The sequence below is a fragment of the Cucurbita maxima genome, unplaced genomic scaffold (assembly GCF_002738345.1).
Source record: "Cucurbita maxima cultivar Rimu unplaced genomic scaffold, Cmax_1.0 Cma_Scf00021, whole genome shotgun sequence".
NCBI classification, from domain to species: Eukaryota; Viridiplantae; Streptophyta; class Magnoliopsida; order Cucurbitales; family Cucurbitaceae; genus Cucurbita; species Cucurbita maxima.
This window is the reverse complement of record NW_019272037.1, coordinates 3658951-3684992: the sequence shown is the minus strand read 5'-3', so window position 1 is coordinate 3684992 and position 26042 is coordinate 3658951. Positions and strand designations below refer to the sequence as shown.

General features: G+C 36.9%; 6 protein-coding genes across 9 annotated transcripts; 3 read left to right on the top strand and 3 right to left on the bottom strand.

The window, feature by feature from the left end:
- The first annotated feature begins 1280 nt into the window (after positions 1-1280).
- LOC111495399 (probable UDP-arabinopyranose mutase 2) lies at positions 1281-3397 on the top strand. Its single transcript, XM_023145423.1, has 4 exons — positions 1281-1787; positions 2238-2488; positions 2573-2741; positions 2823-3397. Exons 1-4 carry the CDS (start codon positions 1464-1466, stop codon positions 3150-3152), a joined length of 1074 nt encoding a protein of 357 aa, XP_023001191.1. The 5' UTR covers positions 1281-1463; the 3' UTR covers positions 3153-3397.
- A 239-nt stretch (positions 3398-3636) lies between these two features.
- LOC111495395 (squamosa promoter-binding-like protein 17) lies at positions 3637-8118 on the bottom strand. Its single transcript, XM_023145416.1, has 5 exons — positions 7807-8118; positions 6779-7671; positions 6571-6707; positions 4178-5013; positions 3637-3942 (listed from the first exon to the last, which is right to left on the bottom strand). The coding sequence occupies exons 2-5, from the start codon at positions 7354-7356 to the stop codon at positions 3931-3933; spliced, it is 1563 nt and encodes a 520-aa protein (XP_023001184.1). The 5' UTR covers positions 7357-7671; positions 7807-8118; the 3' UTR covers positions 3637-3930.
- Positions 8119-12901: 4783 nt separating this feature from the next.
- Positions 12902-15792, top strand: LOC111495402 (truncated transcription factor CAULIFLOWER A-like). Its single transcript, XM_023145426.1, has 8 exons — positions 12902-13325; positions 13967-14045; positions 14130-14194; positions 14285-14384; positions 14463-14504; positions 15106-15147; positions 15243-15358; positions 15433-15792. Exons 1-8 carry the CDS (start codon positions 13141-13143, stop codon positions 15539-15541), a joined length of 738 nt encoding a protein of 245 aa, XP_023001194.1. The 5' UTR covers positions 12902-13140; the 3' UTR covers positions 15542-15792.
- Positions 15793-17080: 1288 nt separating this feature from the next.
- LOC111495368 lies at positions 17081-18284 on the top strand. The gene is made up of 3 exons (XM_023145373.1): positions 17081-17506; positions 17584-17675; positions 17758-18284. The coding sequence occupies exons 1-3, from the start codon at positions 17224-17226 to the stop codon at positions 18064-18066; spliced, it is 684 nt and encodes a 227-aa protein (XP_023001141.1). The 5' UTR covers positions 17081-17223; the 3' UTR covers positions 18067-18284.
- Positions 18285-18385: 101 nt separating this feature from the next.
- On the bottom strand, positions 18386-20375 carry LOC111495367 (ADP,ATP carrier protein ER-ANT1-like). Of its 2 annotated transcripts, XM_023145372.1 has the most exons (4): positions 20276-20375; positions 19900-20175; positions 19110-19481; positions 18386-18919 (listed from the first exon to the last, which is right to left on the bottom strand). In XM_023145372.1, the coding sequence occupies exons 2-4, from the start codon at positions 20155-20157 to the stop codon at positions 18602-18604; spliced, it is 948 nt and encodes a 315-aa protein (XP_023001140.1). In that variant the 5' UTR covers positions 20158-20175; positions 20276-20375; the 3' UTR covers positions 18386-18601. The 2 variants fall into 2 exon arrangements, with proteins under 2 accessions (XP_023001140.1, XP_023001139.1); XM_023145371.1 differs by lacking the exon at positions 20276-20375 and having other exon boundaries at positions 19900-20252.
- Positions 20376-21281: 906 nt separating this feature from the next.
- Positions 21282-24018, bottom strand: LOC111495366 (protein MICROTUBULE BINDING PROTEIN 2C-like). Of its 3 annotated transcripts, none has more exons than XM_023145368.1 (5): positions 23508-24018; positions 23004-23087; positions 22362-22706; positions 21917-22135; positions 21282-21732 (listed from the first exon to the last, which is right to left on the bottom strand). In XM_023145368.1, exons 1-5 carry the CDS (start codon positions 23739-23741, stop codon positions 21577-21579), a joined length of 1038 nt encoding a protein of 345 aa, XP_023001136.1. In that variant the 5' UTR covers positions 23742-24018; the 3' UTR covers positions 21282-21576. The 3 variants fall into 3 exon arrangements, with proteins under 3 accessions (XP_023001136.1, XP_023001135.1, XP_023001138.1); XM_023145367.1 differs by having other exon boundaries at positions 22362-22715; positions 23508-24015; XM_023145370.1 differs by lacking the exon at positions 23508-24018 and adding an exon at positions 23227-23493 and having other exon boundaries at positions 22362-22715.
- Between the last annotated feature and the right edge of the window lie 2024 nt (positions 24019-26042).

Genomic DNA, 26042 nt, shown 5'->3' with positions numbered 1-26042 from the left:
TTTTTAATATTCAATCTTTCATAAATTATTGGGCGAGAACAGGGACAGGAAATATAATCTCATCTCCAACCCCATTTATCTAACTGAGGGGGTCCCAACAGGTAAAATGGACATGTCCACTTTGAGTGCTTTGGGTTTTCCCCCAATGTCTTCTAATCTATGATCATTCTCTAAATTAGTTCAGGGAGGATTCACTCCAAACCATTCTCTAACATTAAATTTGGTATATCAATAACGTGTAGTATATCAATCGATTGATATTCTTTATATTTTGGACACTTTTCTCCCCTTTTTTGTCACGTTATTTCGTAAAGAAAGGGGGGTTGAATTATGAGTAGGCAAATCATCAATATGACGTTTTTTTGGTCTCCTCCTTTTCCTTAAAAATGGAAAAACTCTCACTTTATTCTTTTCTTTGATTTAAATTTTGAACTCCCTCTCAACCTTTTACCTTGTTACATTTAAATATTTGAATTTTCAAACATTTTACTTTTTTAATTTTTTTTATAAAAAAAATCAGTTGTTTGGATTGAAATATTAAAAAAAAAAAAAAAAAAACCACAGAACTTTTAATTAATACTATTTAAATGCCAGTCAAAGGCTCATGCTCGAGAAAACGACGCCGTTAAGGATTCGGGAGTTTTATTACACGACAGAAATGTCAGATACACGCAACGTCCGTGCGCCACGTGTACGACTACTATATTCAAAACTTAAAGTCGCATTTATTATCTCTGTCAAGACTATTTTCACGTCGTACGGCAGATGCCCTCATAACTTCGTCACCGGCGGCTTTGAAGGAGTCCATTCTGGACGATCGCCCACCACCAACCAAAACTTTGCCTGACACGTCACCTTCGTACCCCAAAATTAATGCCGTAATCCACGCTGGCTTTTAGCTTTATGCCACGTGTCGTAATATATTTTCACCAACAAACTAAATTTCCTTTATTATTGTTTTAATATTTGGAATCCCAATTTACAAAATATTTGCCTATATCCCTATAATTTCAATTTTTATTCATTTTAATATATACTTTTGAAACATTAAATTGTTTTCAATACTTATTTTAAGAACATTAAACTAAAACAATTAAGAACATGATTGGCATATAATCAATAAGTTTTAAAGGATAATATATTTTTTTTAAGTTCAAAAGTTAAGAACTTTTTTTTATAAAAAAAAATATATATTTTTTAATGGATTGAGCGAACTAAATTTAAAGCTTGAAACTTTGAATGAGATTAGGGTTGTAACGTATAGAAAACGGATGGGAAAGGAAGATGCGATCACTTGAATAGTGGAGGGCGGAATATTCTACAACTTGGAGTCTCTCATCTCTGTAATTCAGTGTGTTTTGGACGTCTTCTGTTCAACTATATAAACCCTTCTCCAAATCTCATTGCATTTCAAGCTCGAACTTCAAAACCCACAATTTGATTTCATCTCTCTCGACTTGAAAATGGCGGATTCGAAAGTTTCTCCGGTGCCCCTGCTGAAAGAAGAGCTGGATATAGTGATACCCACCATCCGAAACCTGGATTTTCTGGAGATGTGGAGGCCCTTTTTCCAGCCTTACCATCTCATCATTGTTCAGGACGGTGACCCCTCTAAGGTCATTAACGTCCCCGAGGGTTTCGATTACGAGCTCTACAATCGCAACGACATCAATCGGATTCTGGGTCCTAAGGCCTCTTGCATTTCCTTCAAGGATTCTGCCTGCCGCTGCTTTGGCTACATGGTCTCCAAGAAGAAGTATATCTATACCATTGATGATGACTGTTTCGTGAGTTTCCTCTCTCCTCCCTTTCCCTGTTCTGGATTTTGGATCTTATCTGTTTTGAGATTTGAATAGTCGATTTTGAGGTGTTTTTGATAGCTAGTTCTGGTAATCTTGGCCTTGCCTTCCCCTGTTTTAGTGATATTGTTGAGTTTTAGATTATTGGATTTATGAACTCTCTGCTTAGTTATAGATCTGCCGGGAAGCTCACCCAAGATCACAAATCAATTTAGATTTCTTAATGTAGTTGACCAAACTCATGGATTTGCTGCATAATTAAGTCAAGCAAGTGAACTCAGATGGCTTGAGCTAAGATTCTGTTAGTTCAGCTTTCTGATCCATGATCTACAAGGTCCAACTTTGTGGATCCATGTAGATTTCTTAATTCTATGTGGGTGTGAATGATGAGATCGTTCCATTTGGATCTGAGGATTGTTCTTGGTTTTGATCTTGCAGGTTGCAAAGGACCCATCAGGCAAGAACATCAATGCACTTGAGCAGCACATCAAGAACCTTCTGACCCCAGCTACGCCGCACTTCTTCAATACCTTGTACGACCCATACCGTGAGGGTGCTGACTTTGTCCGTGGTTATCCGTTTAGTCTCCGGGAAGGTGTCCCAACCGCAGTGTCTCATGGCCTGTGGCTCAACATCCCGGATTATGACGCACCCACCCAGCTCGTGAAGCCTCTCGAGAGAAATACAAGGTATAAACTTCTAGATTTACACTACATTTTAGCATTTTCTTGGCTGGTCAATTATCATAAGCTGATTGATTAGCTATACCATAGATATGTAGATGCAGTCTTGACTATTCCAAAGTCAACCCTCTTCCCCATGTGTGGTATGAATCTGGCATTTGACCGTGAGCTGATCGGTCCAGCGATGTATTTCGGTCTCATGGGTGATGGTCAGCCAATTGGACGCTACGACGATATGTGGGCTGGCTGGTGCATGAAGGTACATTGTCATTCCATGACCAGATGATTCATTCTGCAATACCTCGATCGAAGCTGATCGTATTTGAATCTTGTGTACTAGGTTATATGCGACCATCTAGGGTTCGGAGTGAAGACGGGATTGCCCTACATTTGGCATAGCAAAGCAAGCAACCCATTTGTGAACCTGAAGAAAGAATACAAGGGAATCTATTGGCAAGAAGAACTAATACCATTTTTCCAAGCTGTTAAACTTCCAGCAGAATGCACCACAGTGCAGGAATGCTACATCGAACTCTCCAAGCAAGTTAAAGCAAAACTCGGTGGCATCGACGAATACTTCGACAAGCTTGCAGATGCCATGGTCACTTGGATTGAAGCATGGGATGAGCTGAACCCATCAGGCAGTAAAGCTGCCAACCAATCTGCCTAATGGTGCCTAGAAGTAGATGTATCCGATTCAGATTATCGATACTTCTCGAAACATTTTTACTGATGTTAGCTACCTTCCAATGGTACCGGCTTAGAATCTGTTTGGAAGCTAAGAGTATTGGTAGAGAATGTGGTATTATGATTCACTTATCAGTGATCTTAGCCACAGTTAAAGAAGATTTTTTTCATATGGTTTCTATAATTTGATGAGCAGTATCTATCTATTCGGTCTGGGATTGTTGCGTTCTCATCTCGAGTAAACTCCAACTTTCATATTCGGTTTTTGAAACAAATTACTAATGATTTACATCTAAATCCCAGTCCTGGTTGTTAAAATGAACTGATCTACCTTAAAAACTTCAACCAAATCTTGAAAATTGATGCCTTTTTGACAAAAATATTGAATCTTTCCCAAATGGAATTGGATGAAAGCAATGGAAGCAGTTCTCGGGACAAGAACCTCTACTGTAGGCATATGCAATGAGGACGTTAAGCATAAGTGTAGCATCTTAATCAAAGGGCAGGTCTCTTAGGACTACAATAACCATATGAACTATATTTTACAACGAAATTTTTTCGGGATTCGACGAGTTAGTCTCAAAATAAAAGCATTGGTATTATAGGAACAGCAGCAGAATCAAGAAAGAAGACAAGGTTAGAGGTGTACTAGATAGGAAAATTATACAACAATTTATTCTCTCCTTGGCTAACAAAATGTATCATTGACATAGGTCCAATAGGTTCAAGTTTCAACTTCACAACAGCCTTCACGAAGTCTCCTAGGCCGAGTCCTGTATCAGAAGACGTGTTCGGTTTCAGTCGAAACTATTAAAAAATCTTTTATATAATGTATAATGATACCAGAAATAGAACATGTTGTAGCATTCTCCCACTAACAGTGATGCAACCGCTTTTCTTGTCTGGCTAAGAACATGAAAAGCAAGTACTTTCTAGATTACTTTTAATTTGAGCTCTTACTTTATTGATCTCATTGATTCTGTCAGTATAATGTTCTTATTTATGTACCTGCATGGAGTGCCTTTGATGTTCAACTCGATGGAGTTGTGATGAAAGTTGTAGTAAGTCGATAGTTGGAGTGTGTTCATACGAAAGATTAGCCTTGGAATTCACCAAACCCGATCTATGAAGAACCCCATCAGGAATCTGAAAGGCGACAGTACGATCATTACGATCACACGTCAATATCGGACCCATTTGAGCTTCACTCATCCCCGAGGCAAACTTACTCGAAATCCCAGTCGAAGAAGCCTGTGAGCTCACTCCCATGAGCTTTTCGGAGAGTTCGCTCATGCTGTAATTCGATGGACTCTCGGACATAACGAAAGCACGAGGAATGTGAACTATAGATGGATGGTTCGATGCAGTTTGTGATTGAGATGACAGAAGAGAGAGAGCACAACCAGAGTCTGGAATTCCAGAAAGTCCTTGGATGGTTGATGCTGCATCATAAACTCCAAAGTCTTCGCTTGATAAGGTAGTGTGGTGGAACAAAGGATGTGTTGTATCAATATGAGGACCTCCCACATTATGGGAATACTGGCAAGTTGTGTCGCATAACATGTTGTTTACTGAAGGAGCTGTACTAGTTCCATGTTCTTGAAAAGGAGGAATCTGTACTTCAAAATCATAGGGAAGCAATGGAGATTTCACATTCAAATGCCTGTTGCTCAATGAAGTTGCAGATATAGGATTATAGTCATTCTTGCCCTCAACTAGAACACGCTTACACCAATCATTGTCTCCAAGCTTCTCTGGATAATAAAGACCACTAGACAATATATCTTTGCAGATAAATGAAGTTGCTGTCGGAGTTTTCTCCTGAAATCTGCTGTCCCCAATACCTGAAATTTTCAACCAGTACTGTGAATATTAACAAGGAGGTGCCAATATTAACAAATATAGTGAATCAATGAAGATTTTAAAAGATGCTGAAAACAGCATAATCAGATTCAAACATACACATAGATTACCCCAAACAAATAGATGAAACACGTTAACTAGATATTGAAGACATTAAAACAGCTAGGCAATCAAGCAGCACATGTTCAGGATGGATGGTTGTCAGGAATCTTTGACTTCGAACCTCTAGTGTCATGTTACTGGAAAGATTTAAGATATTGTCCCATCGTTACTGTAACAGTCCAAGCCCACTGCTAACGGATATTGTCTGTTTTGGCTTGTTACGTATTGTCGTCAACCTCATGGTTTTAAAACGCGTCTTCTAAGGAGAGATTTCCACACTAAGGAATGTTTCGTTCCCCACTCCAACCGATGTGGGATCTCACAATCCACCCCCCTTGGGAGCCAATGTCCTTACTGGCACACCGCCCGGTGTCTGGCTCTAGTACCATTTGTAACCGCTCAAACCCACCGCTTGCAAATATTGTCTCCTTTGGCCTGTTACGTATCACTGTCAGCCTCACGATTTTAAAACGCGTCTGCTAAGGAGAGATTCCACACCCTTAAAAGGAATGTTTCGTTCTCCTCTCCAACCAATATGGGATCTCACAATAGCTAGCACACCGCCTAGTGTCTGTCTCTAATACCATTTGTAACAGCCCAAACCCACTGCTAGTAGACATTATCCGTTTTGGCCCGTTACGTATCGCTGTCAGCCTCACGATTTTAAAACGCATTGCTAGGAAGAGGCTTCCACACCCTTATAAGGAATACTTTGTTCCCCTCTCCAACCGATATGGGATCTCACAATCCACCCCCCCCCCCAGGGGCCTAGCGTCCTCGCTAGCATACCGCCCGATGTCTGGCTCTGATACAATTTGCAACAACCCAAGCCCACCGCTAAAAGATATGTTTGCTTTGGCCCGTTACGTATTGCCCATAGTTTTAAAATGCATCTACTTGGGAGAGGTTTTCACATTCTTATAAGAAATGTTTCGTTCCCCACTCCAACCAACGTGGGATTTCACAACTATTTACACCAAATGGATGCATGTTTCCAAGAAAAGAATTTTGAAGACTTCGCTCATCTTTTTTCTGAGTTTGATCTTATCAAACCCAGTAAGGTATGAGATTGATACGGATAAAGTCCTATTATGTTGCTAGGTGCTAGTATCAGATGACATTACGTTCACTTTCATGGCAACATAAAAGGCAAAATTCATCTGCCAAGTACCAAACAACACTCCAACAAAGTTTAAATAAACAGCTGTAACACTTTACTTTCACTTCTTTAAATGTGGTTGTTGGCTTGGATGATCCAAATGAAGTAATAAACAAATAACCATCAAAATTTCTTCAACCCAGGGGAAAAATCATTAGAAGGTTCTTCAGAAATGATTAACAAGAAAGGCTAAAAGGAAGGGATCAACTCTCAAAAAGTTCATAGTTCATAATTCTTCATATACTTTTAATCTACAATGAACATAGAGAAATAATACCATTATATGGCTGAAGCAATCTCTGTGCCCTTCCCGAGTGAAAACTGACTTGAGGCTTTCTTCTGCGTTCATTGTGGCCTGCAAGCCTTTTACGACAGCTGCGTTTACCATCATCAAATTCAACCAGCAAATGAAACCTGCAGGTAAAACCAAGTCCTTAATCATAGTGCCCAAATCAAGCAGGGTAATCAGGGAAAATATAACCAACCTGCTACATTGCTGACAAAATCTCTGTTCTATGCCGTTCACAATAACTTTGGCAGTCTTTGAATGAACCTCACAAACTTTATGTCTCTTGTGATACTCTTTAGAGGAGGTGAGATCCTTGTTACAGCCATAGACTTGGCAAAACGCAGCCTGGAAATTCACTCCTTGACTTCGCATTCTCTTCTGAGAAGTTGATGATTCAGTGGAAGATGAAATTGCAGCTCTCTTGGAGTATTTGGAACTATGAGCATCGCCTTGATCAATAAATCTGCCAAGCTTCAAATCAATAAGAGATGAATCCCGATTGTTGGAGTCTACAATGGAGCCAGAGAGCTTAGAAGTGGACTCCTCTTCAATTTTGGTATTCAGGCCATGGCTGACAGACTCATCAGCTAATTGCTTGCCAACCATTTGGGGAAATTCCAGCTCCCCAAAGCTCTGATTCTCCACAAAACTACATGGGTTCTTGAATTCCCAACCCAACAACGAATATTTACTTCTCAGAGGTGAATTAGTGGATGAATTCATCTCATCAGACACGAATCCCTTCCCTTGAGAACCATAGTTCCATGACTCCATTATACAGCAAGATCAAAGCTTGCGAGGTTTGAAAACAAACCCACCTGACCCCAACACCCAAATCACTATCCTTGTTCTTGTAAACTTCTTCAACCCCAACAGCTCCAAATCATGATTCACAAACAAAACCTTGGTACAATAAGAGATATCATCAAAGCAATCCGCATAATCCCCAGAAGCTAACCCCTCCACCCCACTAAGCATAAATAGAAAGAAAGTCAAGAAACTATCTTCCCGAAGCAACCATCGGGTTGAAACAATCAATCAGTTGGGTTCAAAAGAGAAACCCATCTCAGAGAATCCAAATACAGACAACTGAAATGCACAAGACGACAAAAGAATGTCTGAATTTCACGTGAATGGAAGAGCTCAAGAGACAAACAAGAATGCTCAGCTAGAGCAACTACAGTAAAGAGATTGAAATGGGAGCCTGAAAAACAAGCAAATAACCTGAATAAATGAAGCTTCAATTGCTCCCAATGATCGGAGAGACGAAGAGAGAAAACTGCGGGTTTGCAAATGGATGAGACCTGCTTTAAAGAGCGTACAAAATCAATGGTAATCTACTGACATCGGATTTGCACAACATAAAGTTCAACAAAAGGAAAAGAAAATATCAAAAAGTGCATTTGAAACTTGCCAAAATCCATGAAAGGATTACTTCTAATCCTCTCAAAACTATGCAATTTTGTGTATCATATTCTCCAACCAATATTTAGTTAATTTAAAGTTTTAAACTTTTGGATCATTTTTTTCATCCTCACCAGTGAAAATTTACTTATGGTGAGGTTGTTGCCACATCTCTCCGAACAAATACTATAGTGAAAGAGAATAATTTATAGGTAACGTTTCAATAAATAATTAATTATTTGTACTATACGTTTGTCACTATACTACATTATTTTAGTACATGTGTCTTGTAGTTAGTTTATTGTGTTTAGTTTTGACGCTGATGTTTTCCTTTTTCTAAAGTTTCAATTTTTCTACTCCATAGGGTTGTCGTTTCCAAATATAAATAATCTTATATAATAGACGATTTTTCTTTTGAATGCTGTCAAACTCGTTTCGAAGCTAAGAAGAATGTAGATTTTAAAGGGATAAAAAATGTAGCTGGAATAGGAATAAAGTATTATTGGAGACACGTGATCTAACAACCTTTTGGAAAAAAATTGAAGAACTATTCATTCATTTTACAAGTCATGTGCAACACATCATCGGATTCAAAAGCTAATACTTCATTAAAAAGAGACCAAAAGAAAGGGTTTTGAAAAGAAAAATGAAGAGTTGACCAAACCAATAATTTAAGGAATATCGTGGAGAGATAGAGCGTTGGTTCTAATGATGAGTGATTAAAAAGGTGATTATCGACATTAATTAAAACCAAACCCGGTAATGAATTATGGAATACAAAAAAACACCCCCTTTTGTGAAGCGAAGGGCTTTGATGAATCAAATTGCATTATTTGGTTCTTTTTGTGTGTGAAAGTTAAGAAATTTTAGTGTTTATGGATGTGAAAGGAAAAGCAGGCACTACTTTAAAAACAAACACAAATGAATCTCCATCTATGGTTTCACATCCAAATGGCACTTGGCAGCTTCTTGTTATTGGGGAAATGGGCTCCATCAATTATCATCCTCCTCTCATCTTTGACAAACCCATCTTGTGGGGGTCACTTGTCACATCCTTTGGTTAGAAAAAAGGGCCAACAGGAAGTTTCCCCCTTTAGTGGATTCATCTAAAGCTTCCATTTTTTTTCTTTTCCCCCAAGAGATTAGATTGCATTCATGATTTTGATGAGATCTTTTCTACATTAGACACGCTCTAAAATCGTGAGACTGACGATGATACATAATGGGTCTAAACGGACAATATTTGTTAACGGTAAGCTTCTACGGTTACAAATGATATCAGAATCAGGTATTGGGCAATGTGTTAGCGAGGACGTTGGATCCTCAAGAAAGAAAGTCTCACATCAGTTAGAGAGGGGGAGGAAACATTCTTATATAAGGGTGTGAAAATCTCTCTTTAACAGATGCGTTTTAAAACTTTGAGAGAAAGCCTAAAAGGAAAAGGACGATATCTACTGGAGGTGAGCATAGACAGTTACAGCCATCCACGGAAAATCTAACGTTTTTTTTTTTAAATAAGAAAATGTTGATCAACCCAAGTTTGGTTACAATGTGAGATGTGCATAGAGAAAAGATGAGTATCAAAAATGGAGAAAGATTGAATTTTTAGGCATTTTGTTGTTGGAGAGTTAGGGTATGGTGTGTGATAATAGATATCCATAAGAGAAACAAAGGCTCATGGTGTCCAACTCAAGTGCCAGCCACCTTTCCCAATACAAAAAGCTTTTGTCTTTTATCCAACCACTGGTGGGCCATCCCCATATGGTTCATTAAACCCCATTTATTTTCTCTTTTCCTCAATTAATAATTCAATGTGTTTTTTTGCAGTTAGGAATCTAATTAATGTCTCTAAACCAACAGAATCATTTGTTTATGACAGAGAGGTAAACACCATCTTTAAATTTGAAGTTTTCAATAAATTCGAGTTATTAGATGTTATTATTGAAAAGATTGATGAACTAAAACCCAAGATTTGAAATGAAGAGAAATGAAAATGATGGATTTAGAAAGGTTTTGCTTCCATCTCTATGTATCGATATTGTCCACTGCCTACTCCACTTTCAGATGTCACTCTCGAAGCGGAGAATTTGAAACCAAAGTTTATAGAGAGAATAATGAGTGAAATTTTTTATCGTAAAAAAAATGTGCAAACATAGACGTAGTAAAGATTGGAGAAGGAATGGTAGGGAAACAATCCCAACTACGCAAATTTATTCCGACCCTACGTCCCTTTCACTATCTCATCAACTCATATAAAGCGACTTAATTGGTGCAGTTTTCTCTCTGTGATGTGTCTCTTGTATGTCATTATTCACGCGCAGAATCCGACTTTAATTTAATTATGCAATTCGTAGTGTTCACAGGACATGGGCTTACTACATGTTGGGCCGACATCCATTCACGGCCCATAAACCTGCTTTCCAACCGACTCTGCTGACGTGGCACAGGATTGATGGGCTGTGCAAATAGTGAAGAGAGTTTAATTTGTTGAAAGGGCACTCTCTCTCTCTCTCTCTCTCATGTGCTGTAGGATACCCCAATATCATAAATAACATTATCATATACTTCTAAACTTAGGACAATCAAATCAATTTAATGTACCATCCGAGGTTCCAAATGCATTCAAACCATTATACTTTTCTTTTATTTTGGAATAACCTCAGACCAACCAATCGAATATTGATCAACACGTAATCGAGCGAACACTACTTGGAAAATGAAAATGGCTCTTCTGCTCAGAAATGAAATGAAATGTTCCTGGAAATTCTTGCTCCCATTGGACCATTTGTATCTATATGCATTAGGATCCCAATTCCGAGAAATCAAAATAAGAGGATCCAACCTTTTCCGACCCTTTTTAAAATTTTAAATTTGTTTGAGAAATATGTAATTAAAAAATTAGGCCCATTATAAAAGAACTAAAACCAAAATATTTGTGAAAGAGAAATAAGGCTTCAGCCCATACTATAAAATTGGGCCCAAAATTGAGGCCCAGTGAGGTGAGAGAAAGCTACGTACCCTTTTCTCCAACACTAAAAGTATTGTTTTTTTCTTAAATAAATATTTACCCCAAAACCTTAATTTATTAAATTAATTGATTTAAAATAAAAAAAATAAATAATAAATAAAAGATTTGTGGAATATAAAAGGGTTTCAATCCAAAAGAATAAGAAAGGAATTTGTTCGGAAGAAGCTAATCGCTCTACGTCTTGTCAGGGTGAGAAGTAAGCAAAGAATTAACATCTAAAACTAAAATTAAATAAAATCGTTATACAACATTCATATTTCGAAATATCGTCACTTATCACAATCGTATTCTTGCGGCAACGTAGACAGTGATTGTACCACACTTGTTCTAACCCAGTAAAAAAAAAAAAAAAGATTTTGAGGACATATCGACGTATGTTCGAGTCATAAGTCACGTTTGTAAGAAATGTTTTGGAAAACGTGGATGAGAAAATACATTTGAAAACAATTATTAAAAGTGTATTACATATCGAATAATATACTTCAAATAAATCGATAATTGTTATATCTAGAGTTAAGATAAGAAGATGAGAACTTTTTGCAGGTTGAGTATAGTAACCAAAATTTTATGGTGTTTAATGAGTAACGTAGATTTGAGGTAAGTGTGTATAAGAGGAAGAGATAGCACCACGTTTGGTGAAATATTCGAGCGAAAATAATGGGTTCGATATCCAAATTAGGGCAATAAAATGGTCAATTGTGGGGTTGAGAAGACAAGCCACCTTTGCCCCATTATGTGCAATTTCAATTTCAACACTATTTTCTCTTTGAAAAAAAACAACCCCTTTGTAGGAAAGTTGCCTCTTTTAGACACCAAATAACTCCCCATACATGTGAATGCACCGAGTAATTTTTTGCACCAATTGCATCAAGTCTAGTAGTTTCTTAGTTCCATGACATCTTTTTTAGGGTTTTGATTCAGAGTGCAACTCGGTTGATTCTGTATTCGAAGTTGGCTCGAGTATTATAGATGATGCTTTTGTAGTTTTTAAGGATAGAGCTCATATGGTACCGTCCATTTATAAATTTAGTTTGTATTTCTTGCTGAAAAAGTTTAACCCACCCTAAACAGGACGTAGAATCTATATTTACATAACAATATGTGAAATAGGGACGAGTGAAGATTAGGGATGCTCAGATCTCAAACGACATTACATAATATTTTTATTTATTGAATATTATTGTTTTTATTCGTATGCTTTATAATATTTTTTAAATAATTATATCGAGAATTATCCCTTTAGAAGTTTTTTTTTTTTTTTTTTTAGAGAAATGTTATTATAGTCCATTGGAATAAATTATTATTATTTTGATGAGAATGAAAATTGGAATAAATATAAAATAATGAAAAAGGCAACTAAATATACATAAATATTCAAAATTATCGGGACTTCAATATAAGATACAAATATGACAAGTGGAAATTAAAAATATATATTTAAAATGGGAATTCATGCTGTTTTTGTTTTATAGTAATTAAAAAATAATTTGAAAATAATGTGGAATATTTGATATTAATATTATAAAGAATATCTCTATCTAATATTGAAGAGAGAGAATAAAAAAAAAAGGCCCATTGGACAAAATTTCCTGCACTAACTTTATATATATACACATTAATAAAGTTAAGTAATATTATTAAAGCTTTAAATTGTAATTTAATTACTAAAATACATTAACCAATTTAAACAAGGGAGATAATTTAATTAATATTTCCTAATGATTGTATAAGTGAGATATGGGAGGCAGTGGAGAGTACTGGAACTGATTCATAAAGTTACCCAAAACGAAGGGTAATTTGTGTCAGTAATTTAACTGTTTTACATCACCACACACCCAACCATAGTAAAAAACTAATAATAATAAATAAATGGGAGAAAGAAAAAAAAGAAGAGAAAAAGAAGGGTTGAGAGAGAGAGAGAGGCGGGATGGTGACAGGCAAAAGGATACGTCACAGACAAAGGATTAGCCAATGAGAAATCGACAACGAATTAGACGAAACCAAGGTGGTATTACAAAACCACCCATCCGAAAATCTCAGCCCCCATCTGCTTGAATTCGTTCCCTTCTGAATCAGTTTCATATTTTGGGAGGGAGTTGGAGTTGATTTTGGTTTAGGGTTTGTAAATGGGGAGAGGAAGAGTGCAGTTGAAGAGGATTGAGAACAAGATTAATATGCAAGTCACCTTCTCCAAGAGAAGGTCTGGTCTGCTGAAGAAGGCTCATGAGATTTCAGTTCTGTGCGATGCTGAGGTTGCTCTTATCGTCTTCTCCACCAAGGGCAAGCTGTTTGAATACTCCACTGACTCATGGTATGTTCTTCCATTGCTCTTCATCAATACCACCCATGTTTCTTCTGCTGCTTATCAACAAAACCCACCACCCAAATTCCATTATCATTGTTATTTTGGATTTTCAGTATTGTAGTCCAATCACTACATTCTCCTTGTCGCGTTTTTTTTTTTCTTTTTCCAACTTTACACTACTTATTATGAGCATAACTCATTGAGATTGGACCCATATCAGATTTCTCTTTTTTAGTGTTGATTGTTGAACAAATGAAGAACAACCCTTGGCCCCCTCCCCCTCTTCTTCTTGCACTAACCAACTGGATCAACTTCAATTACTCTACAAATTTACTATTTAATCAACCATTTCAATCCATCCTAAATATTTGTATTTTTCTCGACATTACCGTACTTTATTTTTATAGTTCCAATATGGAGTAGGGATTCAAACTTTGGACTTCGAAAGCAAGATTAATAGACCAGATTTATAGGATTTCATTTACAGCAAACAAAATGCCAAAATCACTTTAATAAAAGTAACTCATTTGTTTGAGAAAAGGAGAGAGTCGCAACAAAGAATTGAGTATATAGTTAGAATGGGGTGTTGATATTGGATTGGCATTATTATTGTGTGTATAATGAATGAGTGTAGCTTTGATGAGCAGCATGGAGAAGATCCTTGAGCGTTATGAAAGGTACTCGTACGCAGAGAGGCGGCTTGTTGCGAATGATAGCCAATCAAACGTACGTACCAAACCCAACCCATCCCGTCCCGTCCCGTCCCATCGAGTTGGTGGTGATTATAATGAAAAAGTTTTGTGTGTTTAGGGAAATTGGACTCTTGAATATGCAAAGCTTAAAGCCAGAATAGAGGTTCTTCAGAAGAACCACAGGTAAAACTTAGCTTCTTCTTCTTCTTCTGCTTCTTCTGCTTCTTCTTCTTCTTCTTCTGGGAATGGTATAAAGTTGGTTGGGATTTGCAGGCATTTCATGGGGGAAGATCTTGAGTCCTTGAGTCTAAAAGAGCTTCAAAATATTGAGCAACAACTTGATTCTGCGCTCAAGCATGTAAGAGCCAGGAAGGTATGGATATGATTATGTTAGATTGGACTATTGTTCATCATTATACACACTTCATCTTCACAACCTTTTCTTCTACAGAACCAACTCATGCATGAATCCATTTCAGATCTTCAGAAAAAGGTAAGCTTTCTTGGTTGCCTTTTATACACACTCACATCTCCAAAAATGCAACTCCCACCAAAGATTAATCATTCTATATACCTACATAAACTTGTTCAACTAATCTCAACAAAACCCTTCAACTCTATAAATGTTAAAGATAGGTTTTAAAATGATTTTGAACGTGACAAGAGTAGAGATGTCCATTTAACTTGCGAGACACCCTCTCAAAAGGGGCGAAAAATGAGGGGTGGACGCAACAGGTAAAAATCTCTCCCTAATAACTAAACAGGATCGAGGACAACAATTATATTCTTTGTCTCAGTCCCACCCAACATTTATTTATTTATATATATATATATATATATGCAAAAAAATGAAAAGAAGAAGGAAGATATAGACCGAAACAAGGAAGGAAAACAAGGAAGCATTGTCCGATGGGCATCTGTAACAGTCACAAACACACCCTTAAATCTCTTTACTTGGATTAATCTGATAGACATTTATGGAATAACATTGATGATGGTTAGAAAACTTACAGAATTTACGTAGCAATATCAATTTTGATCTCTAACAACAAGAACAATAACAACAATTTCATTATGGTGGCATGTTTGATCAGGACAAGGCGCTTCAGGACCAAAATAACATGTTAGCCAAGAAGGTGACTCTCTTCTTCTTCTTACCTTCATGTATGCACACACGCACACCATAATGTCCTTACTTAATTTATTTGCTTTCTTTTAATCTGAACAATAGATAAGGGAGAAGGAGAAAGCACAAGCTCAAAATCCACAAATGGAGCAGCAGCATAGCCATGCCATTGAACCTTCTCCACTTCTTCTTCCTCAGCCATTCCAATCTCTTAACATGCCGTTAGTATCTTAATTACAAACATTACATTCATTCAGATTAGGAGTTCATAATAACTGGGTTTGTTTGCTTCCAGTTGTCCTTACCCAACACACGCCACCGGACACGAAGAATCCGCCGCCAACCACGACAGATCCGGCACCCTCCTGCCGCCCTGGATGCTCGGCCACCACCTTGGTAACTAAAATCATATGCCACTACCTAATTTTTTTGCTGTATGAACCCTTTTGGATAATGGATGTTTGTGGAAGTTGTAGCTTTTAGTAAGTAATTTTCAGAAAAGGGTATAATGAGCTAAGAAGCATGGCAGGCTTGTGGGTTCCAAAATGAGACCTTGTTATAGAATAAGGCACACAGTGACATATGACTGTATATAGTTGTGTAAATGGCAGCCACTAACTAACTTTAGTACTCTAATTTACCAACATTTCTCCCCTCTTCTTTCATTTTCTATTTCATAACCTTAGTATTGTTGATACACCCACCGTTAGCATATATTGTCTGTTTTTGTTCGTTACGTATCGACATTAGTCTCACGATTTTAAAACACATATGTTAAGAAGAGGTTTCTATGTCTTTATTATAAGGAATGCTTCGTCCCCCTCCGACCGATATGGGATCTCACAATAGATTGGTATCAAAGCAAACAAAATCTGCTAGCAATAAACTTGGGTTGTTACAAATGATATCAGAACTAAACACCGAGCGGTGTGCCAGCGAGGACGTTGGCCCCCAAGAGAGGTGGATCGTAAGATCCCACGTCGGTTGGAGAGGAGAATTAAGCATTTCTTATAAGACTGTGAAACCTCTCCGACTGACGTTGATACGTAACAAGCCAAAGCAGACAAGTCCGTGTGGCATCAATACTTTTAAACTTGGGTCTATCACTTCTCTATTTTCCTTTTTTTGATCCGACTATAATTAAATATTGTCACGGTTACCATTTAAGTATCCATGCGTCAAATTAAGTTTAACATATCAGCATTAATAAACAACTTAGCTGGAGGGCAAATATCAAACTATATAGTAAAGTTTGTATAAAAATTTGACCATTGTAAATGAAGGTACAAATAATTTTATATTATGAAGCTACATTAAAAACAGAATTAATATTGTCGGTGGGTGACTCAACAGACAACAATAATTAAATCGAAATTTAATGAACCCATTACATCATTTAATATTGCCATTACAGTTCTACAATTTGTCTAAATTTTTTTATGTGGTTCAAATAAGATAACTAATTCATATTTATTTAGCAATATTCTTTCATATTTAATTAAGAGCCAATTAAATGTAAAAATGATTGCATATTTAGAGGATGGATGATAATAATGGCAAAATTTAGAACCAAAACTTAACATAATTGACGGAATGAAGAGATTGAATATGAACAAATAATTGATTGTTCAACGCCATTGGAAAGAGCAGAGTGTTAGGTGGATGAGTCAATCACTCGGACAAGAAGACGACTGGAAAAAGAGAGGAGGCCTCGTGTGAAATAATTCAAACAATTCATATTTCCAATCATATGAAAAGGGAAGCAAAAATTAATGAATAATGAATGTGGCAGCCATTTCTGAAGACTTGGCTACCAAAAATTTATGTTCTGCACGTCTAAGCTGGCTTGGAACAGCCCTACCGTCATTTGACATTCAAACAACAAAACAACTGAATCTTTAATGCATCAAGTTTTGGGTTCCAAATTCCACACTATTAAAGTCAATGCATTGCTGTCCCTATCCACCATTCTTTTTTTTGTATTTATGTTCAAGTTGTTTATATGGTGGGTTTTGAGTTTTGAGTTCAGAAAAATGGTGGGTTTTGAGTTTTAGAGGGAGCTGAAGTTTGTTTGGTCTCTGTTTTCATGGCTTGTTTCTGGGTTTGTTCTAGGCCACAACACAAAAAACCCATCTCAGATTCTGTGGAAAATGTCCAAAAGAAGGAGCTTTTAGGAAGTGTTGTTAGTGGGGAAGAAGAGTTCAGCTCTGATAGCTCCAAAGCTTCGTCTGAAAATGGAAACAGAGTAATGGTGGTTGTGGATTGGAGCGTTGAGGCTGAAGGGGCTTTGGAATGGACACTCTCTCATGCTGTTCGGAGCCATGACACCATTGTTCTTGTTAATGTTCTCAAGAGTTTGAAGCCTCGAGGTGAGAATTTCAGAGATTTGTGTTTCTGGGTTGAGATGGAACATGGAAGTGATTGTTTTTGTTTCTACTTTTTGCAGGTTTTGAGTTTGGGAATAAGGTGAATTCCACAAAGGAGGCCTATAAGCTTCTGTTTTCTATGAGAAACATGTGCTTAAAGAGAAGGCCTGAGGTAACTTCATGTTCATACTATGCTTATAGACATATGCATATCAATATGTATCTAAATGTGTACACCTCAATTGCTTGAGTAGGTGCAAGTAGAGATGGCATTACTAGAAGGGAAAGAAAGAGGTCCAATAATTGTGGAAGAAGCTAAGAAGCATAAACTCTCTCTTTTGGTACTTGGTCAAAGAAAGAGGCCGATCCTTCGGCGTCTATTGAAAAGATGGGCGACAGGACGCTATCGAAGGAGAAGGAAGAAGAAGAGTTGTCGAGCAACGGCGGAGTATTGCATTCAGAACTCCTCTTGCATGACCATTGCAGTGAGGAAGAAGAGCAAAAAGATTGGAGGATATTTGATCACGACCAAACGTCACAAGAACTTCTGGCTCTTGGCTTGATCTTTTTTCTTCTTTTCTTTTCTTTTCTTTGTGTATCATATTCTTTCACCTTCTTAGGTTTATATAAAGGTTCTTAAAAACTGTAGTTTCTGTTCTACAAAGAGTTATAAAAAGATCCAGCTCTACAATTCTATTGTTCAAACAAATTGTTTAGTCAATCAGATTCTATAGCAGAGGTTGATGAAAGTTAGTCGGCCGTCCTTCAAATGGAGGGACCGATACAGATTGTTAGGCTGGATTGATCGTCTTTCTTCGACAGACCGAGATTTAAAGGAAAAACAGGAAGAGAAACTGTAAGAACATATGTTGGACTCCCATAGATAAACAACCAACAAATGTATTCTATTTTCAACTTGAAGTCATGAATTACATAAACAACCAACAAATGTAGATGTATTTGAACTATACACAGACAAAGGCATCAAATTCTTTGTAAATTCTAGGAGGGCATTTTCTAGTGAATAAACATCTTCAGCCTTTTAATTCCCTAGATCTACTTCAGGTTCAATTATGAAGTTGAACATACCATTTTCGGTCATTTCGAGGCTATTTGATGTTGTTGCCCGCCATAGGAGTAACCATGTCGACATGCAATTTCGTGCAGTTGATCATAACCTGCAAGAACACCAGCCCCTGCAACACCAACAAGCATATTGGCAGTGACTCCTCGAAAAAGAGCAGCGATACCCTCATGGCGAATGATCTCGGAAAATGCATGTAAAGCACTGTGGTACTTCAGGGTTTGTCCAGAGGTAAGCATCATTCTTCGTCGCAGCGTGTCGAAAGGATAAGCGCATACCCCAGAAAATGTTGTGATACTCCACCCCAATAAGAAGCTAGCAAAAAAGTTCCCCTGCATAAAACAACAAACCACAAACTTTCAAGAACATTGAAGGAAAGGTCTAAAAAAAAGCAACCAGATAAATTGAAGATATCCATGTTTATGATAGTAAGATGATGTATTTCTCCAACATGCAGCTCCCAAGACTATCATTTGTGGAAAACTGGCTAATTGATGCACAGAATAGAATAGATGCTTTTACCTCAAACTGCCCAACAAGAACAAGAGGCTTCAAAGTGTCGTAAATCCCAAAATACATGCCCCTATACAGAGTAATTCCCACAATTGAAACACTAAATCCTCGGTATAGACCAACAATTCCATCACTTGTCAAGGTTTTTCTGTAGACATCTAGCAACCCTTTAAATTGGCGCTGGCTGTTTCTGCCACCGTCCGTTGCATCGGTGCCTAGTCGAGTGCGTGCATAATCCAAATGATACAGAAAAAACGATGTAGTTGCTCCTGCAGCACTTCCTGAAGCAATATTTCCTGCAAACCACTTGATGTATCCATCCTTCTCTTTTGAGCGCCCGAATTTCGTTTTGAAGTAACCTTTGAATGCAAAGTTGAAAGCCTATGGGCAATTCAAATTCTCTTCTGTAAAAGCATTTGGAGATGATATCGTAAAATTAAAGCTTTGGTCATTAAGAATAACAATAAACCATAATTCTCAATCAGTTCATTAGAATCTTGAATATTCTCCAAAGTTTCATCAATTAGAATGCATCATAAACCTTCATAGGGATTAAGGTTACATTAGTTCCTGAATCTGTGGTCATAAATTCATGATTTCAGCCAAATGCTAATTCAACACTTTATGCTAATGCTACTAAATGAAAGAGGCTACAAAGAACAACGAAAACGGGAATCCATAACCAGAAAAGTAACAATGAATCAAATATAAAATTGGGAGTAAAAGCTTGTGTAGCTGCTGAAAGAAATGAAGCTTCTGTTGCAGAGATAACAAATTGAAAGTTCATGAAAAGAAGTACCTGAGTAGGGAAATATCGAATGACGTTAGCCTGATTTCCCCTCCATAGTGACAACGGCCCTTCTTCTCTCAAAACTCTTCTGAAACAGTCATGAATGCCCAGATAAGGCTTCTTAAGATGCCCTCTCTTTATCATCTCTCCCTGATTCTGCAACAGAAGCTTGACCCTTTCAATCGGCGCCGCTGCACTTTTAGCCACAATCGCGGCGACACCACCCATCACAAAATCAGCTGAAAATTTCTCGGATTTGGTCGCCATTTGTTTCTCCTTCTCTCTCTGCAGAAGGAATTGCAAGAAAACATTTAAACCCAATACAGAAGAGAGGAAACAAAAACAACCCATCAAATTAGAAATAGCTAAGAACCATAAAACGTACGATTGAGAGAGGAAGGCAAATGGGAGAGGAGAGAGATAGAGAGAGATGAAAATGGCGGCGTAAATTGAATTGCCGAGAAAAAAGGCGTGGATTTAACTTTAACAAATTGATTCCCTTTCATCTATTTTACATGCTCCTTCCACATCCTCTTTCCATAAAAATAAAATTACAAAATAAATCATAATATTTTATGCTTAAAAAAATCTTTTAAATTTTGCACCAAAATAAATTAAAGTATTTCTATTTTTTTTAAAATGGTATAGAATACATCCATAAATTTTTGCTTATATCGAACAACTCTAAAAGATACACATATCTATGAACTTTTAGAACTTTTAATTTTATGTCGGATAGATCTTTAAACTTTTAATCATCCAATTCAATGAACTCATAATTTTTAGGCTCGAATTAATTATTAAACACAAAATAGAAGGATCAAAATAATATAATTTTGAGTATCAATTCTGGCATTGAGAAGATGAGAAGTGCCATTTCAATTTGTGAATTCTTAGCAATACTTGCCTAAAACGTTGTCTATAGTCACATGCTCGTTACATCCAAAACCCTCGAGTTGTATCAATTTTTTCTATTTGAAGTTATGTTATGCACTATCTAAATCGTTGTGTTACCTCTTTCGCTTATAGCATGTAACATTGTTTTCTATATTTATCTCAAATGTTAGCTTTCAAACTCCTCTAAATTTTTTTTGAACCTCCGTTTTCTAAAACTTTCGACTTAAAAGCAATGTTAATGTTAAATGCTTGGGTATACGTCATCAGGTTGAAGGCGACAAGATTTCGAGTTGGCTTACTCACTTAGTGGTAACAGTGAGTGTCGCACAATCGCTAATAAACATCCCGTAGGACCGCGAGAAGGTCCTAAAATGACCAATTCAATCCATTCTATAACCTATGATCTTCCTTCCTTTCTTATATCATACATAAATCCTCAGAATTTCTTCCGAAGCTACGAGGGTTGTTTTGATCATCTAAACTGCATCAGAAAATGAGAGAGATGTGCTCCATACTTGCAGAACAAGATGCCTCTCTAGCGCACAACCAAGCATGGCTCGTTGCCATTACACACCAACATGGGGAAGGCTAGATACATCATACATACAAAATGAAATAAATACTTCCTCTTCAACATTTCCATAAATATGTTTATTACAAATAAATGACTCAAGTAACCCTATAGAGAACGCTATTATGCCCTACAAACTATCAGAGAGAAATGTCAGATGATACCAAATGAAGCAATAACCTGTGCCGAAACTTATGCTAGCATCGATCGCCTGAAACTTACGTTTCGAAAACAAATGCCTGAAGACGTGACCTTGCAGCTGCAGCAGCAGCAATAGATTCTTCATCTTGCCTTGCCTTTGCAGCAGCAACAGCAGCTACATAATCTTGTCTTGCTTCTTCCATTTCCTGCATTTTCAGATCGTCCAAATCATCCTGAATCACAGGAGAAATAGTCTCAGTCGTTAGAGGTCAACAATGAAGATCAGGTACTTGTGACCAAAAACAAGCTAATATTTTATGCAAAAGGGACAACATGATACGCTTGAGCACAGAAAGAATAAGTATGCTAATCTTTCCAATCAATAAAACATATGGCATATCGAACTGCAGATCATACAATGTAAGGACAGCTCTCCGGGAGATACACTGAAAGACTATAATCTTCAACACGTTCATTGCAATCATTCTTTGACAAGCCTTCGAGTAACAGCATAAATGATGAAACGTCTCCTTGCGATGACTTTAGCTCTTCTTGAAGTTCTTCTATTTTTGAATTTGATGTCATTACCTCCCATTGTATCTTCTCCAACGCAGCTTGCTTATCTGCAAGCTTAATCTGCATATGAAAATGAATTATGTAATGATTTGTGCAGTAGTTACTCATCCATCTTTGTTACATAACCAGAAGATTTACAATTGGAAAACTACAAGGAATCCGTTTTTGGAAATATTTTCAAGATCAATCGACATAAGTTACTTAATGATACTTATATTCGACCTCAACCAAACAAACCCGTCAAAATGATAATTATTTCAATGAACAAAATGCAATTCATGGGAACCTTTGCATCTGAAAGTTGGGAATGAATCATCTTTATTCGAGAATCCTTCTCTGCAGACTGGAGATTCAAAGCATCGAGTTTTGCATAAACGTTGTTCATCTGGTCCTTCGACATCTCTGCTGATTTTAGAAGTTCATCCTTTTCAAGCAATTTCTTTCGCAGATCTTCCACTTGTTCTCTCAATGTGATTAGTTCTTCTTTATCCCTTTCAGAGACCAGAGAACTTGAGGAGAAAACCGAAAAGCCATCGGCATCTGAATTACTATCAACATTGTTACTTTGGTCCTTCACCCCATGGTCTTTCTTCTTCTTGGTTGGAATAGATTGGCCGTTATGCCTTCCTTTCTGTTCCATCTTCAAAATACCCACAAAGGGAGTAAAAATTCATCAATTGAGGAATGCACAAAAACCGAGAGACAATTGCAACGAAAAAACGAACTGATATTAGGCTATTGGTAACACAATAAGCAAAATTAGAAACTCATGGGGCTCTGCGCTTAAATCAACAGAATACGTCACAAACAATTCAGTAAACTCGTCCTGCCTTGAAATCAAAGCGCCATATACCAATCGATGGATTCATAAAATCAGAGATGAAGTGTATACAAGAATACCAAATCACAGAACAGTTTGACTGGTTACCTTCCTGTGTAATGATTCTCTAGAAGGTGTTTTAGTGTAAATCATTGAACCCCGCTTCCTGAATGAACTGCTCGCTTTCCGATCCTAATTCAAACCAAATATCCGTAAACAACAAACATCAAAAACGCAGAAAAAAAAAAAAAAAAAAAAAAAAGAAGAAGAACAAGAAGCGAAAAATGGAATGAAAACTTCGAATATGAAAAGAAATCACAAATTGAATTACATTTTCAACCATTGAACCTTCATCGAATACAGAAAGATGCAGTGCACGAATTAATTTCTTTCCTAACTTTCCCCCGGTTCCCATCTCTCAAAATGAACACCTCCAGCCTTTCGCATCTCATGAGTAAAATTTATACAAACCTAAAAATAGTACGATTCCAAAATCAAAATTTCCGTTCATCACGAGACTCATGACACACCCCCTCCCCTCTAGTACTACAATAACAAAATTCCCATTCCATTTAAATAGCAAAAAAAATAACTCAAAGAGAGACGAATTACAATAAGAGACTGAACGAGGGGTACGATTGCGACGAGATTGTTGAAAAGTTCACGATCCACATTGCCATTAGCGCCAGCAGCAGTAGTTGCCGAAGCTGAAATGGGTGGGATTGGGAGTGATGAGTGAGTGAGGCGGCGAGTCGGGGACGCGTTGTGGTCGCCGGAATTCCATGATTTCTGATCGCCGAAAGCAGAGTCGTCTTGCAAATCGACGAAATGTTGGGGCTCAAACATGGTTGAGAAGACGAAATCTCCAGTAATTTACAGAAGAATTTTAGAGGAATGAAAAAAACCTCTGGAATTAGCAAACCAGAGAGGAAAGGAAAAGCGTAAAGAGGAGAAGAAATTGGATAGTGAGAGTCGTTGGGGTCGAATTTTGAAATTCGTTTTTCTTTAGGATCATCGACAAAAATGCCAGAGAACTCTTCTTTTGCTAAAATACCCTTCCAAATTTCTATTATTTCAATTTATAACTTTTTGGATTTATTTTATTTGCCCTCAACTTTTTCAAATTTATATTTATTTAAATTTTAACAAAATATTTAATAATTGAAACTTACTCAACAATTAATATTTTGTATAATTTAAATAGTTGTGATTTCCGATTGCGACGCCTCCGGTAATCTCAACCATTCATTCGGCTTCATCACTTGTCGGCAAATGATCCAACGATCCAAATCCCTCGCCCCTGTCCCCTTTCTCCGCCGGCCGATCCCCCTGCCGCAGCCACAATCCCACCTTCCGACTCCCTTCCATTCTCAATCCAACCGTACCAATCACCCGCCTGATTCAACTTCAGCGGCGTCGGGAGGATTTCCAAATCGAATTTCCACGAATTCGATTACGACGACGGTGAATCTCTCGCGATCATTGCAGCCTTCGGCTTCGGCTTCGAACTGTTCTTCGCTTTGCGATTTCCGCCGCCAACAGGAACGTTGCGAAGAACACCGCCGATGGTCCAGTAGCGGCGGCAGGTCTTGCAGAAGTGGCGAGGCTGAGACTAATTGTAATTATTGTAATAGCAGAATTTGGTGTCGGGCGAATCGCACCTTGGGCACTTCCATGGCTTGGATCGAATGTCTTGCAAATCCATGTGCCCTACTTCTGCCATTGCGAGAGGTTTGAGTTCGGACTGTATATATTTAATGGAATGATTGACGGGAAGCAATTAGGATCGAGAACAGGAGAAGTCAGAGTTGAGGTCGGCAGCGCCGGAGGAACGCGGCGGAAGAGGGTGCAGAATGAGGAAACACGCGGAGGAACAGGGGAGTGAGAAGGATGGCTTTGTCGGCCATTTTTGACTTTCAGAACGCCACGTAAGCATGGAGAGAATGCTGAGGTGTCGGGTCAATGTATTTTCTTTTAATTATTATTTAAAAAATTAATCTGCTTGGGTTATGAAAGTGGGGTTTATAGCTGTTATTGGTGTAAAAGATTGTGTCGGCCATGAATGATTGATTAATATGTATTTCTTTCAACAAATTTATTTTTTATTATTATTTAGTTTCTATATAAAATAAAAAATAAAAAATATAATTTAAACCAACTCTAAAATATTTGAATTAAGTTTGACAATGAACTAAAAATAGTTCTAATATCTGAAAAATAAAATCGACAAAAATTCATTTATATTAATTAGGTTTGATAATTGTAGAATTTTATTTTTTAAAAAAGAGCCATCATGAAACAACTTTTCTTAAATAAAACTATTCTAAAATAATTTTAATTCTACGAATTTCCATTTTTTATTGAGTTTGATATCGATTCTTCTTCGTTCTAATTCCAATGGAGTCAACGCTCCTAGGTAGATTAATATAATATATATATACACACACATATATTCTTAGTAATATGCTTTACTCCTTTTAGCTGAAGGGCCATGTTACAAGAACAGAATAGTATTCCTTTAAGTTAGGTAAGTCGATTTTGGAAGTGAAAATGAAAGAAGATGCAAAATAAAACGTGAAGCAATTTTTTTTAGTATGACGTATAGGCCTGGAAATCCAGTTTGTTTGTTTATTGAGTTATGCTCGAGTTTAAAGAATATACCAATAACTTAAAATTATAATATATTTTAATTATAAAAAAAGTTAAATTACAAATTTAGTATAAGGTTTTTCTACAATTTCATAAATTTCTGGCAAATATTCTGTGGACTATTATCTATTTGATTTTCGTATTTCTCTATAATTTATATTAATTATTGTATTTAAAAAACTGATAATATAAAATTGTAATGAAAAGTTTAAAATAATAAATTTAAGATTTTGAAAACTATTTATATAATATGAAAGGTGTAATGCTCAGTTAATCAAAGCCACGTTATTCTCAAATACATATAATGTTTTCCACTAATTACGAGAAACATTAATTAATTATGTATCGATATTATTTAATAATTTTGTCATTCAGAGCCCCAATAATGAAATTAAATGAAATGAAATGAAGATTATTAATGCTTCCCAATTTCATGTTGTTCTACACCATAAACCCTTCAAAATTAATTAAAGTATGGCAACCTAAATTCCCCATAAT